Source organism: Lonchura striata, chromosome 4 (genome assembly GCF_046129695.1).
Source record: "Lonchura striata isolate bLonStr1 chromosome 4, bLonStr1.mat, whole genome shotgun sequence".
Taxonomy (NCBI): domain Eukaryota; kingdom Metazoa; phylum Chordata; class Aves; order Passeriformes; family Estrildidae; genus Lonchura; species Lonchura striata.
Genome location: NC_134606.1, coordinates 22,712,647 through 22,732,078, shown reverse-complemented (window position 1 = coordinate 22,732,078; position 19,432 = coordinate 22,712,647). Strand labels below are relative to the sequence as shown.

At 35.2% G+C, this 19,432-nt stretch overlaps 1 protein-coding gene across 1 annotated transcript; it reads left to right on the top strand.

The window, feature by feature from the left end:
• The first annotated feature begins 1,728 nt into the window (after positions 1 to 1,728).
• Positions 1,729 to 18,761, top strand: TMEM156 (transmembrane protein 156). Its single transcript, XM_031504626.1, has 6 exons — positions 1,729 to 1,828; positions 6,184 to 6,465; positions 7,746 to 7,994; positions 10,082 to 10,189; positions 13,308 to 13,415; positions 18,664 to 18,761. Exons 1-6 carry the CDS (start codon positions 1,729 to 1,731, stop codon positions 18,759 to 18,761), a joined length of 945 nt encoding a protein of 314 aa, XP_031360486.1.
• Positions 18,762 to 19,432: the final 671 nt, after the last annotated feature.

The following is a 19,432-nucleotide window of genomic DNA, read 5'->3' as shown; positions in this document are numbered from 1 at the left end:
AATCTGCCATCACGGTAGCCCTAAAATAGATACATCCCACTGGCTTGCTGCAGAGTTCTTGGAAGGCACCTTCTGTAGAATCTGATGCTCAGTGTATTCCATGGGTTAATACTGTATCAGCCTGAGCTTGGGTGCAATCCTATAGGGCAAAATCTATTCTGACCTTGGACACTACCATCAGTGATGATAATCTGTACCAGAAAGAGACAGATACGCATAGTACTTGAAAAGTCCTCCTGCTGTTTTCCAGTATTTTCTCCATTTCTTCTGGGAAGAAAGGATGGGTGAACACCACACAACACTGAAAACAGGAAAATGTAAGATATTGATATGGAAGACACTTAAGGGACAATGCAACTTAGCAAAAACAAAGTAGAGCTAAATTCTACTATTTATCTAAATGGATGCCATATAAATAGTGTATTTTTTTCCTTGCAACTCATACCTATGATTTTTTGTATCTTATTGCTTCTATTACATCATTCTGTCAAAAAATCGGAGTTAATTTTGCTTTGATTTCATTGCTTTCATTGCATGAAAATGCTCAATTTAAAATATCATATTAAATTTATATTCACTACAGCTTCATTAGAAGTCTTTCTATAGAATGAATACTGTATTTGCTTCCACTTGCCTTACTCATCTTCTGAGATAACTAGATGACAAAAAGAGCATTTTGAGTTTGTAGGGCATTTCTTATTTTAATTTCAACAGTATTACTTCATTTGGATAGTACCCAGTACTTAATGGCTTGTGGGAAAAATACTTCAGAAGACATCTTTCTGAATTAATGAAATCCTTTATTCTGTATAGTCCTATATACTATATTTGAGTCAAGTTCTTTGTTTTTACTTATGCATTATTCAGAGCAGTTTTATTCATAACATTTCAGAAATGTTCTTTGCAGTCTCATGTATAAGAAAAATTTATAGAATATCATGGTGGTTGTCAGAATTAAATACTTCACTTTTAACTGGAAAGTTTAGCCAAAAAATTGTGACTATGATGTATTGAAATAGCAATGGCTCTATCCAGTCTTCTTGTGGCGTAAATAATAGTAAAATGTAAACTGAAGACACCTGACAGATTGGCAACACATCTGTCATCTTTTGAGAATACAGCATCAATGATAATATGCACAACTCATCCTCAGTTCATTGTACTTAATACATCACTGATTGCCAGATCAAAAACTTTAGATTGTATATATTATATACATAGACATAATATTACATATTATCTTCCACCTAGCCACATGCAGATGTATATAAATAAAACAATAAAATCCCCATAACTGACTCATGTGGTCCTGAATCATTTTTGTAATGCGTGTCTGACTCATTTTTTAAAAATCTTGTCCAAATGAGAACAAAATTCCTTCAGAAAGATAACTGATTTACTGTTTAGCAGGTATATGAAAGTGGTTATTAAGGGGTTATTAAAGCAAAACATCCACAAACATCTAAAATAGTTGCTTTTTTTTTTTCTTATTGTCATTGTGGTACATGAATTTTATCTTGAGCATATTTGAATGAATCATCCTCATCTATGCCCATATAAGAACAGAATGTGGCTTTCTGCAAGTTAATGCAGTGAGAAGTAAAAAGGAAAGTCATTATAAGAAAAGGAAATGAATAGATGTTATTTTGCATAATGTCTGCACTAAGTTAAAAGCTAAACCAGGAAGGAAGTTGCCATCACTATGCTAGATGGGAGTGTGTCGCTGACATGTGCTTGCTTTTGAGTAAACCAGTAGTCTTCAGATTAGGACTAGGAATAATTACCCTGTTTATTTTGTGTTTACCTGAATTTTTCAAAATCCATGAAGGTGAGTGATCAGCTTTTAAAATCACCTTTTATTTATTCTGAAGTCTGCAACTGAAAAGTTGGCACATGCTTTCCTAAAAGCAATGGTTAGGATGCTGCATACATGTGGAATTTGCAAAGGATATAGACTATTTTTCTTAGATTTTTTACCAACAGAGTAAATTATATGTGGTAATTTGAAATGGGTTTGTCATTCATTTACATATACTGCAGAATTTTTGTTAACTATTTCAATGCATGTATTTTTATGGCCTTCATAATGAAGAAAGTAATGAAAATGCTAATGTTCTTTTTTAGCAGGTGCTCCTCATGTATTCAAAAACAACTTTTTAGAAGTTTTTATTCTTAAACACTGTCAAACTTTGTACAATTACTATCTGGCAATGAGATGCTGTCTGTGAAAGAGATATGCAATGGTAACCTGAGAAAAAGTAGAAAAGAATGGATGTAACTGAGTAAATCAAATCTTGTAGCATAAATGCCAAATACTTCTTAGTGATCCTGGAGGCTGATACTGAATTTAGGATACAAGCAAACTATGCATGTGTGCAAGTTACCTGTTCAGTGCTTTTTAAAAACTCCATGAGTAAATTAAAATAGTTTTGCACATCCATTCCTAAGAAAGCTTTTGAATAAATAAGTATTATAATAAAAAGCATCCCTTTGACAAAGAGTGTATTCTCAGGCATCATAACATAATTTCTTTATGAAGCATATAATTTTCTGAAATAATTTAGTATCAAAATATCCAGATTAGTTTACTTGCATTTTTTTATTAACCATAAAGAAAGAACATATCAGTAATTAGAATATAATGTATAGATCTTTATAGTTTATAAATTAACAAACTTGGTAAGCTGTCATAAGTTTTGAATATCGTAACTTTCATAATTCAGTTTGAGATGTTGGAATAATAAATGTTTTACCTCCATGCAGAAGTAAACAAAGGGTTTGGTAGCACAGATTATCCAAACAAACAATTACAGGACTATTACCAGAAGGAAACGTTAACCTTAGTTTCAAACATCAAAGAATAATTATATTTTTCCATGATAGTTTTTCTAGATTGCTCTTACTGGCCATGCTTTAGGCTGCAATAGCATGATCACTGCAATTCTGTCTTAATCACGGCTTGTCTAAAATAAGATTGTGATGTATATGTGCAGAACAGAATTATACTTGGGCAGCACAGATTTATATTTGGAAAATGAGAATTATTGCTGCATTTTGGATGTTTTAAAAACTAAATTACTATATAACAGACTGTAATGATGTCTGAATTACATTAGAAAGTAAATATGTTGGACAATTTATTCAAAATCTCTAAAGATTTTTGGCCTCTGGTTCATCAAAAACCTTCTGTTGAAAACCAGTTTTATTTCAAATTTTGCTGCACATTTCCAACCTAAAATGTACAGAATTTTTTTGTAAATGTTTCAAATTGCTGGTTACACCATGAGACTTCAGCAGACAGAGTTGTTGGAAATCTTTGAGATGTGAAATATAATCACTGGCTCTTCCTCTGCGAGTTCCTAAATGAATGGCAGAAAGCTCCTAATTCCTGGATGTCTTATCTCAGGGGAAGTTCTAGCATTTACTTTCATTCTGGAGAGGGAATAAAAATTTAAATCTATCATTAAACAAAAATTTAGGGTGAAATCAATTTGCAAAAAACCAAAGAACGGTTCAATTTTTTTTCAAAAGAATACAGTTCAGCATTACCAGAAGTGAAATGTTTCCTTTCTGTTTGTAAAGCAACACACTTGTTTGGTTACAAGTCATTTAACCTTTAAATTACACTGATTTAGGATAGGAAGTTATGCTTTTGGGGTCTGATGCTTTCAATCCCAGTCCTATCCCTTGGGTCCTGCTACTTGCTGGGATGTATCTCCTTTGATCAAACTGTGTATCCTCCAGCTTGTACTGTCGGTCTTGTATCTCTACAGTATCACGTGGAGACTCCAGCTTCCATAAGGAAGTGATAAAAAATGCAACTGTACACACTGCTGCTCTCACTCAAAACAGAATACTGCAGATCAAATGAAAAAGAGTCAAACCCATGCAAAGTGAAATATTTGTGATTTTCTTAATGGAAAGCAAGTTCTGTAAAAAATCTTGGTCTTCCCTGTGAATAATTTCATTTAAATAGATTTGGATTTAATATTTAAAACCACCCTGTAAATAGAGGCTTTATAGAAGAATTTAATAATTACAGAACTTCTTAACATTAAGCATATGGTTGCAGATCTTTGGATATAAAACAGTTTCCTAGAGTTACTTTGCACAGTTTCATCTCAGCAATCCTTTTTTAGTATTCAGGCTGCCTGTGCTCAGATGTCACAAAACCCTTTCCAAATTTCTAGAGTGATGTTTACATTTAGGAGGGTGCTTCCCAGTCCTGCAGTAAGGAGCAATGAGTATGGGATGGCTTTCTGTCTGCCATGTAAACCACTGGGAAAGTGTGGTGTTGTTGCAGCCCTTCTTCAAGTGTTCAACAATCTATATCCCTCCTTAGAAAGGCCACAGTCCTGTGACCTGGGAAAAAATACGTGTTTATGCTAGATTGTCATTTGATCGGCAGTCTCAGTAGAGACCTTTCAAGAGGATGGTAAGCGCCCTCCCTAACTCAAAACATTCACACCTTTTCCGCTCAGATAACAGGTCTTTTACACACCTGCAGCGTGGGTCACAGGCAGCTCTGGAATCCGTTTAGTCATTTGTGGAGTTCAAAACGGACTTTGCAGTGCTGAACATAGATGTCTGTCACAGTTCCGTCAGCAGATTCCTAAGTCCATGTAAAGATTTCTTGGTGAAAATGATGTGTTAGGGAATTATGATTAAGTGCCCTTGAAAGCTGTAGCAGTGCTTTTAGGCTGGTTGCTCAGAAGCCATGGCTTGCCATGAGAGCAGAGTAAGCATTCACTCCTGGCTCATCTCCACAGACAAGTTCTACACGAAATGCCTCTTTCAGGTGGAAGAATTTGATCTCAGAAGCCTGCTGCATGACCTGTTGTGTGGGTCAGATTGTAAGCATTTCAAGAAAAATTCTGTGTCTTGCCTCAGGGAATGATCAAGCTGATATTTTCTGATATTCCTTTTTATATCAAAATGAACTTTTTCTTACCTGTGTGTTTTACATTTCAATTTACTATGTTTTACAAGGAGTTTTTGACTCTCTCATGTAGTGTTAGTAAAGGGAAGATAATTGACTTTGACATTGGAGTTTGGATTTTATTTCTGTATCCTTTCTGGAATCTTTTACTGAATAATTCCTGAGGTCAACCTGCTGTTCTGTGAGTGCAGGTGGCCAGGTGAAGCCATCAGAGTGCAGCTGAGCACTGAAGCAACTAAAGGCTATATTTTGCTGCCCATACATAAAGATTTATGATCACATTGCTCCAGTTGCTCATAATGGGAGTTAGATAAAAAATTTTCCCTTTATAGAGATGCAAGGGTACTACCAGAATTGGAAACATAGCTATAAAACCTATATAAGTTATTGCTGCATCAGCTCCAGAAAGTGGGTATTCATAAATATGTATTTCATGTTGGGGTCACACAAATGTTTTTATTCTTGAGTTTTTGTATCTGAAAAAGTACTTCGAAGTTACTGAAAAAATGGTTCAAAGTTAACACAAGTAAAAATTTCCATTATAAAGCTCTACTGTAATGTGGAAGACAAATTACAACTATGTGGTTTTGCTGCTTGCCAGAATTGCATTAATGTACTCTAGCTATGGTATTTTGACACTGAAATTTGACTATGAATACCAAACCCAAAGGTCATAATTAAAATCCACGTTTGTTGACTGAATATAAGAGAATGTGAAGGGTGTGGCTGGAGCATTCAGCAGCATTTCTGTGTATTTTCACTCTGTGGTTTCAATGTCATTTGGAAAGAAAGCTTTCATTCTGATTATAGCTACTTTATAACATAAATACATTGGAGTGTTGCAACTGCACTGTTCCAGGGTTGAGCTCCCTCTCCAAACAAGTTTTCTCTTCTTTTGAAGAAGCATAAATGTGCTTTCTCTTCTTTTGAAGAGCAGTCAAATTGGAGCAGCTTTGAAGCAGTAATGTGACTAGATACCATCAGAAATTCCAATTCCTATAACAAGAGTTTTAATACAATTCAGCAAATAAAATCCAGCATCTAGGTTGTGGGAAGACTCTGTGCTTCCTTTCTCTTACATATGATACATTTAACTTCCCATCATAACCCTCAAGAAAAAAGAAAAAAAAAGTGCATTTCATCATAAAATAGTTGTAATATCTACTGCATGATGCTTCTAGTCACATACTTGTCCATGTGTCCTATATGATTGTCTGACTAATGTATCACTCTTTCTTTTACAGCTAACACTGTAATGGTGTCCTGCATGGATACCTGTTCATCAAGTAACACCACTTTTCCACTTTGTACTTTTAACAATTCTTACAAAAGATCAGTGCAACGAAGAAGAGAAACCCAGACTATTTTGCTGAAGGTCATTATAAATAATTCCAATTTCCAAAACATTGCATGTATTTGCCAGTCGTCCTGGAGGGAACAACAGTCCCACCCTAAACAGACAGACTGTGAATCCAAGAGGGATGTGAATGTTGATCATCAAGGATCAGGGTCAATAGCTAAAAAAAGTAAGTAGGGTAAGATTAATACTTAATTTTGAAGCAGCTCATTACAAAATAAAAACCAAGTTTTTATTTGGTACTTAGAAGAAAAGTATATGCTCCTGGTTCTCTATGGTCTTTGCAAGTCTATGAATAATGGTAGTTTTTAGCTTTTATTTGAATGGCTAGAAAATGCTGATTTTGTGCTAGATTCTTAATGGCATTCATTCCTGGTTGTCAGTGAAACGTGGTAACAAGTACTTTCTAAAGTACTTAATTTATTTCTAAGGAGTTCTAAGTACTTTCTGACAATTTTTCAAGCTGAATTTGCTTTTAAATGTCATTATGGAACTCTACATGTAGATTGCTGGTGTTATGAAGGTAGGTTGTGAGCAAGTACCTGAAGAACTAATTCATTAGGTAACTATTCCGATGGCAACTATGCAAGAAAAAAAAGCATTTTTGTGTTTGTAGTCTATATTATCCTCAACTGTGTAGTATCAGAAATAGCATTACATGTTTTATAGAAAGCAGCACTGCCTAAGGAATGGCACAGCAGTACAGAGGAGAGGTAGCAACACCCATATCTTTTCAGAGCAGTAGCAGGCCATTCCTTCTGTGCCATATACACTTGTAAATATCTGGAAATCTTTGGGGAAGAGGATAACTCTTTCTAACATTGTCAGCAACAGGGGCAATAGGCCAAGTCCTGACTATAAGAAATTCAGTTATTTTCCAACCATATATTTTCCGTATTACACAACAACTGTCTTAACAAGTATGAAAAATAAAAGCTTATATATGGACGACCTATGTTTTCAGTTATACCTGTACAATTAACACTTTTGACAATGTTTCTGTTTCTTGTAAATGTAGCACAAGCCTCACATCTTGTGTGGTTTGAAGCAAAGCAAGGACTGCCTGCAACTGATAGCAGATAGACAGTGTGTGCATTTCAAATCTCTGTCATCATAAGCTTCTGCCTGGGTTCTATCCTTCTTATATCCTGATTTTTGCCTGTTGCCTTTGACAACTGACAACAAGGAAAAAAAAAATCAACAAAAAAAGGTGATAGTAAAGCAAAAAAGAGTTATACTTTGCAGGGAAAATATATTGATAATCAATGCTCTTCAGAACTGTTCAGAGCAACTATACACATTATACATTTATCCATCTTTTTCATAGTCAGTGATGTAGAAACCTTTATGTTGTTGCAAATGAGACAGAGAATTCACTGTACTTTTTGAGAGTTGTCTCTTTATCTACTACTTGTATAACAGTTTTGTTTTAATTTTTATTTCCAAAAGCAAAAGGCTCACTTGAAGTGAAAACAGAAAATGTTACTTATTTTTATAAATATTTTGATTTCACTACGGATTCCAATAAAGAAGTGGAGCATAATACGAACTACCTGATGGAAATCCACATCAACAATTCAATAGTTGGAGGACAAAGTTCAGCCAACGAACAACTAAATCATTCTTGTCTCTTGGCAATGATGGAAGACCCAAATGGCTGTATGAATATTTCCCTGCAACTGAAGTCTTATATGGAATGTAAGTTACAAGGGAGATTCAGAATGGAAATCAAACTAGAAACAATATAATCTTGCAAAAAATCTCAAGTAGGTAGTTGTCTGCTTCCAGCAACCATTTGAAAATATTTATATATTTCACAAGAACAGAATACATTTTTGAACACCTTTTATTAAAAAACAATCCATAGTAGACAACTGATGATTTTTATAGTGATTAAAAGTAATTTAGTTGTGCCTTTTTTTTTTTTCTAGAAGAAATACAGTAAAGACCTGTACATTGTTTCTTGCTTAGCAGTAACAGACTCACACATGCATGTGACAAAACCTAGAAATATAATTTTCCCTTTCCTGATAATGGCATAACCCTTTTGTCTTGGAGGTAAATTTAAAAATGGCTCTTAACTATGGTGATAAAAGAGCCAGGAGATAGATTTGACCATTCTAATATTGTACTGCAGTAGCCTACTATAAAGCCTCACTACAATATGCTTAAAAGATAAATCTTCAGCTCAACTAAGCTTAGTTTTCACAGAGGACACCTTCAGTTTTTCATATTTCTCTTTGTGCTGCAAGAGTTTTTTGTCTGATTTCCTGACCATAGTCTGGACTTCCATTCTGTCTATCTGCAGCACTTGTCATTTAGAAGTTGCTGAATTATTGCATTCACTTGGATGGAAAATGTATTTTATGCTGTACATTTCCTGGAAAAAATATGTTTTTTTAGAGTTGGATTAATATATGTTAAATAAATCCAGGGAAAATCCTGGAGAAGAAAGGACAGTTTAGGATTGTTTTGGTTTTTTGTTTGTTGGGAATTTTTTAATAAGTGTGTCTAGCCACGAGAGGAGCATAATTTGTAACTTGCCCTGCTACCTTGTGTCAATACTATGAGCGAACCACCCTTTGTTAATACTGATTTACCTGGGTAGCAGTAATCTCATATTAGCAATGAAAATTAACAATATATCTTATTTTTCTTTACTTCAAAACAGCTAAAAAAGGTGCTCAGGGATTTACTAAGCAAGGCTGATAATCAAGTCATTACAAGCCACTACAAGATGGGGTAAAGTGCCCTGTTTAAAAGGAGCCTAGATTACTGAATAAAATATATTTTTAGTTCTAAATTAGGAGGAATGAGCAGTGGGGTCATTGGCATTTGCCTCACAAGTTCTTGATGGAGAAGATACAAGGGAAGTTGAAGTCTAATTATACTGTTCTAAGTCAGGGAAAGGGAAACAGTAATTTGGCCACAGCCTGTAATTTGGTTTTTTATGATTTATAGCAACATAGCTGTTTTTAAAAACAGTTATTTGACAGTGCTAAGGTATGCATTAATGTGAAGCTGCCAAAGAAGTTTGAAAGGCCATTCAAATAACCAGAGGGGAAAGTTCTTCAAGTAATTTCTTTGTTGTATACAGTCCTGACTTTTACAAGTTATTGAACTAAATTGCTGTGGAATGTGAATGCTTTTCTGCAGCAGCTGTTGTCCAAAAGAGCATCCTACCTCCTGTATGCAGTCCCATGTGATTCTCCCTCAAACCAACTTTAAAGGAATTCCCCAGAGTGCTCCTGTTGGTGACATTTCCTCACTTTTTTATAAGAAAATTTCTATGCGTAGAATCTTGCCTTCTCTCAAATATGAAGCTGGACCAGGAGGTTAAGAATGCCAGTACAAGCCAATGTTGGACAGTGGACCACTTCCTTCCATGCTCTATGCAGACAGAGGGGACATTTATTACCCTTGTTCTACCTTAAATATAAATGTTTATCTTTGAAGCATTTTTATTGGCTGAATTGAAAAGTTTTCATTCACTCAGTCATCTGTATCTATTTCAGCCATGGGGAGATATATAGATATAGATACAGATATAGATATAAAAATACAGGCAAAAAATAAGCTAAATTTTAGACAGGGAATCTAACATTAAAAACAAGAGAAGGCTGAAAGAAAAAGGCATAATCTTTTTTGTTTTGTTTTGTTTTGTTTTTTGTTTTTATCTGTGGGGATAGGCACAATTCAAAAACCTACCAAGATGGAATGTACTGCTTTTCTCTGCTGCCAGTAATTTGCTGTTTAATTTTCTCTCTTGTATATTTTATGGACAGATCCAATGTGTATAACGAAGATTACTTGGCTCACTATGATTGCAGTAGTTTTTGTATTTACTGTTTCATTTGTCATCTACAAAATAGTCCAAGAAAATAAACAGAGCTGTAAGTAACAAATAGTTAATCTGCATTAATTTAAATTTCTATGCAAGTAAAAACATATTAATTTATAATAACAAACTGTTGATTATTACTGTGTCTCAGACACTGATATTTTGATTGTCAAATGGTAAAATCTTCTTAGAGACTGACTGAAGTACTCAGATGATTGATAGTATCACCTCTTGTCTCTTTGGTGGATGCAAAAATTGTGTATGCAAATCCAAGTTTGTTGATGGCAAATTAAATGTGGGGTTTTTGATAGATGATTGGTGGCTTAGTGATATGAACATCTGGTTTCACACTGATTTCAGTAGATGAAACAATTACTGTTAAACTTTGTGGAAGGTTTAAGCAGAAATTCCAATGACCAGTGTAAGTGAATTGAAATACCCTTTCCTTCTTGAAGATGATTTATTTAAGTGATAGTCAGGAAAAGTTACAGGATAGATATGAGGAGATATACACTCATCTGTCTGTCCTAAAAACTGGCTATTCAAATTCATGGGTGGTGGAATCCCATGCAGGGCAACCAAGGTGCCACCTTCTTAAGCCAAGAGCTGAATTAAGCCCAGATAACATCTCTTTGCTATTGCTTCAGCAAAGAAAACATTGCTGTGATTTCTGAACCATCACTATTGACTATTCCAAGTGATTAGAACTTTGCTATGAGAAAACTTGCCATTAGTTCAGAGATTGAAACAATTGTTTCTAGAATATTCCTTCAGCCATGACAGGCTCTTCTCTTTGGATACAGGCTGAAATCAGATTTACAGAATTTTTCTCTAGCAATATACAATGAATAAAACAAGAATAAAATTGTAGGAGTACCCTGAGCTTGAGACCTTTGAGCAATCAAGATAAAATCCTCTGCACAAAAACAGTGCTGCAAATTGACTGCTTGTCAGATGTTGGTCCTTGTCTCTCTTCCCAAGCCAGAGGTAGGTGGTACCAGGAGCACATTACATACCTTTCATCACTGTGAAAAGAATATTACTTAAGCTGTTATGTGAGGGAATAACTCTCAGGTGCTGTCCACAGCAGTTTCCAGAGACGCTCTGCTTTGTGTCAGCCCTGAGCAGGCAGAATGCATTTAGTTGCTATTGCCAGGCAGGCCCCTGTAGTTCAGAGGTGCTGAAAAGAGACCCTGGTCACAGGGGTAGTAAACCAAATAATAAGCCATATCTATTCCCCTGATCATCCTTACTGTATGCACAGGTAGTTTTGTAATGACGGAGCAATAGAAATCTAGCTTTAATCATACTGGAGCAGAAGGAAGAAGAGTGCCCACACACAAAATGTTTCTGTGATTTTTTGCATAATGTAAATATTTCATGAATATATTTTTAATTAATAAGCCAAATAATTACTTGAGGTGTCAAGTTTGCACCCTCCCCACCCCAATGAAAGGAGCTCCTTGCAAGATTATGTTGCTTAAAATACATTATATTTTACTTATTGCTAAAAAAATTTCTGAGATATATTTTATGTATATAAAACCCCAGGAAGTGTAAATTAGGACTTTATAAATGGGCTAGTAGGTGCTCTAATTTAAAGGACTTTTATTTGTAATTTGAAAGCTACTTATAAATGTCACGTCTCTGATTTTCTATGCTTTGAGTCATAACAGTCTATTTTTAATGTAGAACTGTAAGTAGTGATGATTAATGATTTAGTACCTTTATTCTTAAACATCACTTTTTTATTAACTTCAGGTTGTCAGAGTCATCGTGGAGACAAACAGGGAGGAAGAAATGCCCTTTTGAGGCTTTTAATTACTTACTAGCTTCAAGGATACATTTTCTGCTAACTGAGGAAAAGTGGGTTTATAAGTTAAATTTATAATATGGAACATTATAACCAACATCATTATGTGACTGATAAAAAGACAAGTGCTTAAAAATCCCTTAAGGTTTATGTGTATATATTAAGATGCCACCTTTGATTGCAAGTCTATACACTAATATTTCTTTTCAGTGGTGCTCAAAGAATAGAGCAGAACTATTAGCTATGTTACTAAAACAGCTGTTATGAATTTTTCTAACCATAATTCAGTTAGTATTCTTCTTTTCATTTCTGAGCACCATAGAAAACTGTTAAGAAATGTAGAATTACTCATTTCCTCTTGAGACCTTTCAAGAAATTCTGCTAGGTAGACTCTGAGGCTCTCTGAATCATTATGCTATTTTCATGAGTGCATGAAATAAAATATCCAAATAAACTTGGTGGAGGTTACAACTGATCCATGACAAAGGCCCTAAATTGGAAATTAATTGTTTTTCCTTTTCCTTTCCACTCTTGTTTCACAAACACTTCCAGAGCTTTCTTTGACATTAACTGTTACACTGTATGCTTGGTGCTTTAGTGTTTTAGCTCTCCACTGGCTAGTCATAAAAAAAAATTCATGACCTAAATAATTTTAATTAATGAATTTCTTAGTGTTCTCAAAGGAAAAAGATAAAAATAAATTCTGTTACCCAGAATTGGAGCGAGCCTGTCACCAGAAGCTGGCTGAGCCCTGGACTGCAGTCACTGGTGAACAGGGCTAATCACAGCAGCTGCACAACCATCTGCAATAAGCCATTGAGAGCACAGCATTTAGAGAGTGGCAGAAGGATGGAAGGACTGAGAGTTTATGAACTGAGTGCTGAGGAACAACTGAGTGCTGAGCCAGAGGTGCCCAGTCCAGCTCTAGCTTTGTCAGGGGTGTGGAGCTTGCTCTCAGACTGTGCTTTCCAAGATGAACACCACACTAGCCAGGAATCTGTCAGCTTCCTAGGATGCCAGTACACTCCATCCTTGCTACTTCACTGTCACCAGTGAGAGTCCAAACCTGTACTGAAATATGTACTTTTCTTGATATCCTTCCAAAATTTGTTCAAGGTACACAGTCTAGAAAAAGCCAAGGAATAATTTGAAAGGGACAAACCTGAATGGAATTTCTAGAAAATTTCATTCAGTGAAATACAAACCATCTGGCCTTTGGTTTTTCCTCATCACCTTATTCCAACATCTTCCTGATTTTTTGAATACTTTTCAAGGTTTTCAACAGTTTAATAATAAGGGGTTTACAAGCTTTCCTTCTAATCACGGCTGATGCTAAAATAAGACATTTTGTTTAAAGCAGATTATAAACAAAGAGTAGCAGCATCAGTTTCTACTGTTCTAAGAAGGAAGAGCTCCAGACATGCAAGAAGAACTGTATCTGCTACTAAAATTCATCCTTTTCCTGGTAAGTATATAAAAGTAAAACAAAATTTAACAAATCTTGAGGCATGAGGAGGTCAAGAAAGATCTTTTAAGACTTTCCTGTCAAGAGATGATTCGGGTTTGTTTCAGAGTTTCCTTGGTCCTACACAAATTTGATCTGGCTTATGTTAAGGAAACACTTTTTTGTTTTAAAGAAATAAATCTGACAACAAATCTGTAAGAAGATATATATATAATGTGGGAATGCTTCTCCCAGTCTTCCCAGTGTGTTGCATTAATGACTTTGAACTTTTTAATTTTTGGTCATATTGTGTGCCAATTTTGAGGTTCGTCACCTGAGTGCTTTGTGTGTGTATGAAAAGTATACAGAGATGTTTATATGTGTATATATGCTCTGTGTGTTTGTGACTCTTGATAAAATTTGCTACCAAAGCGTGGCATGAATGGCTGCAGCAGGACTCAATAAATGGTTTTTGCTGGCACTTCATAGTCAATTTCTAGGGTCCAATTCCCATAAAATGTGATTTTTGAGTTTCAGATATGTAAAAAATTGTGGTCTTCCGAGAGTGTAGTATGCTTACCACAGATAAATTAAATGGCATGGCTAAACTCAAAGTTTGGATTCTAGAAAACTGGATTTGGCAACAAATAACTGTGTGAGTGCCAATTATCAGGTGTTGCTGTGAGTGTTACTGACATTGCTTAGAGAGTAAAATGTTTTTAATAAATTTCATGGATTCTGGTTTTGTGAAGGGACCTGTATCTTTAAAAAGATTAGCATGAACATATAGAATAATAGCTCTGAATAGCAAACTAACCTCCCTTCAAAACAAGAAGAAATACAAAGCCAGCAAAAGAAAAAATGGTTTTAAATATGACTTAAGGCTTAAGCACTTTGCTTTTTGTCTTGTTAGTTCTTCGGGAGTAAGAGGAGACTCAATAATTTATGTGTACAACTCAGTATTTCATAGCATTTCAATTTTACCTAGTAAAGAATGAATAGCTTCTTATCTGTCTGAACTCCCCTGTAAGTACAATTTATGCTTCTTGCTCTTAAAGCACTGGCTATCTGAGATATATTTATGAGCTCATTATTTTCATTCTGCAGGGAAGGAATTACTTTTCTGACATCTATTGTCTTGAATAGCTTCACTAATATCATGCTTGTTTAATCACATGTTCAGAATGGCATTTTTAATGTTGTATATCCAAGGCATTTTTGATATTAGAGTCTTATGGAAATACATATCTGCTTTTACTAGATTTAACTGAAGAGAATGGGAATCCCTTATTGGTCTGTCATTCTCACTTTTAAGTGCCTCCCACTACAATCAATCCATGTAACCCAGAAAGATGCTTAGTTGCATTAACTGCTATAATGGGGTTTATTTTAATATAAAGTTCCTTGGTTTCACACACCATAATTTCAGTCAATCCAATCAATTTTATAGTTTATACCAATATAATTTAAAATACAATCAAATCCTTATGAATAATTTATTCTTTCCACAGTTGCTAAGATTAGGATTTGCTGCCATGATAATGGATTATAAATAGCTACAGATGACTTTGTTGACAGCCCTTGACAATATTTTCCCTATAATTAGAGCATAGCTTGCAATCTTGAAAAAAGCCATTGAGATCCACTGAAGACAATACAGTCACCCTGGAAACACAGTAATGAGTACTTGAGAGACTATGACAGTATATCATATAGATGAAAAGACGTATAGGTACTCCTGAAAGGTTATTTGAAGTTAAGAACTTCCAAGGGAAAAAAAAGAGGGAAGCCTATACTTAGAGAATGGGAGTGAATTCTTAGGAAGCTTAGTAAATTATAGGCTTAATGCCACTGTGATCCTACAAAAAATGTAATTTACAGCATGGATGTTAGTTTTGCGAAAGTGTTAGTGGCTTTATATCCATGAATCATTGCCAGTGAGTCCAGTGACCAGAGGAAAGGGGGGAAAATGTATAGAATGTTCTCTAGGGAAGGATTAAATTTACAACCTTCCAAATTCACAATACTGCAAAGGATTAAACACGTATAGTGAGGAGAGGGGAGTTTAATAGCATTCTGGTCATAAATGTTGGCTAAATGTTGTCTGGACTGTAAAGCTATAAAAGAATGCACTAGACCGTGGGTTGTACAAAGCCCATTTTCTAGACTTCAGAACTGGTCTGCCATTGCATTTATGTACAATAACTGTCCCTTGAATGGTATTAAATGGTATTAATATGGACAAAATATAGTTTCCCATAAATGCATCCACAAGACAAGGGAAAGAAGAGAGGGTACTTTTTTCTACTGCAAGAAGTAAGTAATTAAGTGGCTGATCTGTATTTCCAGACACAGCATTTTCATCAAATAGAATTTGATAGTTATAACACATGGAAAAGAATCCATTGAAGCCACTTTGCTTTGCATTTACTACAGAGAATCTTTGTGAGATTCCCACACATGAGAATTTTATTGCAGGAATTTCTTTGAAGAGCTTTCTTAAATTGAAGAGGCAGTAGAAGAGGTTTTAGAACAGCTTAATAAATTAATAATGGCAATTAGAAGGGCTAGAATGTATTCCCCACAGAGTTTTAAAAGAGCTCAGATAGAAACTGCTGAATTGTCATTTGCAGTTTACTGCTTAAATCAATCTCAGATGCAGATAAAGGGAAGAAAGTTTACTTACCCTGCTGTTATTCCTCTTCCTTAGCCCATTTTCCTTAAACCACTTTGGTACCACTTCCATTACTAGTAACTGAGTAAGTGTAGTTATTCTCATATAGCTGTATCCTAAAAAAAGGCAATCCTGGCCCATGGTGCAAAATTACTTGTTTGGAATAAGTCAGTGTGTGTGAACTGTATGCTACATTATTTAAAAAGAAAAAAAAAAGAAAAAGAAAAAGCAAGAAGAATTTGCAGAGGAATGAGACTGCATAAATCAGAGCATTTAATACCTAAGCTGAATCTGCCTAGTAGGGTTTGGAAGATTCATTAATATAATTAGATGTATTATACTTAAGTGGGAATTTATATTACTAGAATCTTATCACTATAAATTCCCATTTAGACTTTCTTTTCCTAGAATAAAAACATTCCTTTTTTATTTTTATTCTAATTTGAATGTGGCATAAGATATGTTAGGAAAAAAGCTTGCGCTCATTCCTTTGCTAGAACTGGACAAAGCAGATATTGTTAAAACCATCATGTCATTGCTGTACAGTCTGTGTGGGCAGCCTTAGTTCCAGCATAATACCTTGCTCTACATTGCTCAAACAGTATATTCATTTTTAGTGATACTCCATTGGCTCATGGAGTCACAGTTTGGTTCATTACATTTTAGGATACAAATACAGGATTCCTTGACTCAATTGTCTGGCTCACAGTAATGCAAAGTTAATTCTGATGGATGGTAATTTTATAACTCATCCTGAAAGAAGAGCATTGCAGGGTCACAGTGACAACCAGGATTCAGAGAATAAAACCTCAGGCTTCCTGGCCTGCAGTTGTTTCCTGGACTGTTTAGGGTTTGTGGCATCCATAGTATTTGATGGATAGCCCAAGTGGGCTTGACAGCTGTAATTTGCACAGAAGAAACAACAAAACAAATTTGTTCTCATTTGAATTACTGTGCTGTTTTCTGTGCTATACTATTAAAATAATAGTTCCTTTCCCACAAGATTAGAAGAAATAGGGGAAATTCTGTCATATCTCTGATGTGCTGCTACAGCTTCAGGTTAGTTGACATGTTGGAAATAGAAGCAAATTCTGGCTCAGCAGTGTCAGGGCTGACATCCCAGCGAGTTCAGACTTTCTCCTCCTTGTATTTTGCAATACATTTTCTTTTTTAGCCAAGAGAACAGGCACAATGCATCCTCTACAGAAGCAAATAGATGCAAAGACAAGAAAGAGAAATTTGTTCAATCATGGCTAACTGAAACATGGTCCCTCTCAGTTCCTGACATAGCTGAATGATTATCTTTCTCTCTGCAACTTACATGAATAATGCTGGCAAAAGCAAAGCTTCTCATAGTATTTAATATTTAACATAGACTTAAATATTTCTGAAATGCAACATAACCAAGAAAATTGTGAAGTCTTATTACCACTTCGGAACTTTTAAAATTTTTTTCAGATAAAAAGAAGGATAAAATCTATAGAATGCAGGTAACTTTAGGGAGCTTTTTATAGCCCCTGTATGCTTTCCATAGGGCACTGATGCACGAAGGACCTTTTCTCTGCTCACTCTGCATGCATGCAGAACACTGTTACACACAGGGACTGAAGGGGATATCAGCCTATATTCCCATTCTCTCCAAATTCATCCTGAGGGTCAAAAAAGATCCATTGTTATTTTTTTAAAAACTGCTCCAGTCTTATTTTGACTTTGCTTTTCATATGCAGCTGCTTAAGTGCCGAGATCCAAACTCTACATTTTAATTGCATTTGTAAAGAGAGAAGCCCAAATGATGTAGTCAGTAGAGGATGAAGATAGCTAGATATAAGTGGCACAGTTTATCCTCTTCTTGTCAGCTCAAAAACCCATTTGTAGGTTTGCAGAAGTAATGGATAGTCAGGGACAGGATGGGCCTGGAATTAAAATACTATTTGTGCTCTACAGTAGTTCTTTGAAAAATGCATTGGATAAACAACTCTGTGCTTTTGCCTGACTATGCTATCTCTGCATTTCCTTATCTGTATTCCACTGAGATACTCTATCAGGATCTGTGTGCTAAAGGCATCACCTCACCCCTTCCTGCTTCTGAGATGTATGCTGTCCCCTTTGTTGATAACTGGGTGATACCCAGTAGCTCTCCCTGTGTGTATGACAAATGAGCTAAGGCTACATCATGTGTGCCTGTGGCAATCTGTGCTGCCCTTATATGAAAATGAGTCAGGAATTTCACACTCTTCATTGTTTCTGCTTAACTGGCCAAATATAGGGGTTTTTATTTTTGGGTACTCTTACATAACCTCAAATTTGCATGCTCTTGGATTTTCACTACAATTTAGTCACAAATTTATTTCACACAAATTTATTTGCCTACCTTCTAACTGCTTCCCAGTTAGACTTAGAATCATCGCATTGTAGTCCTACTAGTATTAAGAGGAAGTTAAGTACCAAACATGGTTAGTATTTTCAGTAATGTTTGTCCATCTCTTGTGTTCAGATAGGTCTCAATTATTTTCAAACTTGCATATGCAAGTCCAACACTCTGCAGATATATTTGCTGTTAATAATATGGAAAAAAAATATTTTAACTTTCAATAGTGAAAACCAGCAAACAGCAGGTTCCACTTCCTGCACAGGCCACAGAGATACTGCCTGTAATTCCTGAACAAGAGCATTCTCACGTGGATCAACTGTAGAAGGTAAGTAAACATCTTACAACCCTGATTATTCTGGTTTGCATCATATATTTAGAATTAATAGTGTGGATATCTGAACAAAATAAAATAAATTATACTTCTGTCCAAGTGAATAAGATGAAAACCTGCATAATGTGTTTTGTGAGAGCTAGGTGGCATGAAAAGAGAATCAGTTTTACTTCTGCTACCAGAAGTGATCTATAATCATATGTGTTAGCCTAATAAACCCTGTGTGTCCCTGAAGACCTTGGTGCAAATTCTGACACCTTTCTTCTGGTGCAAAATGTGTGTCCTAGGCTTTAGCACTGTGCTGACATTTGTTTCTACAAGGGTGGAGGAAAAAAGCAATTTTCAAATGATCTCTGAAGAAAATTCCATATTTGAAATAAATAGCCTCTTTATGAAATTCCTCAAGCAAAAAAAATCAATTGCTCTGTTATTCTTACACCAGTCAGAAGGAATGACAAGAACCTGGTTTCTGTTCAGAACTAAAACTAATCTCCCAGTCCTAACTTTCTGCAGCCACTGTGCTGCAGTAATTGTTTCAGGAATTCCAGATGTAAGGAACCAAATCTTCATAGAAATGTGCAGTAAGAGATATCTCTTCCTGAAAACACTTGTAATGTCTAGAAAAAACAGATGCTACTTGAATAAGTAATACAGACTAATAT

Excerpts from the sequence above, each read along its gene's own strand:
- TMEM156 (XM_031504626.1), top strand. The coding sequence starts at position 1,729 with ATGTGCTTGCTTTTGAGTAAACCAGTAGTCTTCAGATTAGGACTAGGA. Across the intron at positions 6,466-7,745 it reads AGGGTCAATAGCTAAAAAAA|CAAAAGGCTCACTTGAAGTG; the intron begins GTAAGTAGGGTA and ends TATTTCCAAAAG. Across the intron at positions 10,190-13,307 it reads CCAAGAAAATAAACAGAGCT|CAGATTATAAACAAAGAGTA; the intron begins GTAAGTAACAAA and ends TTTTGTTTAAAG.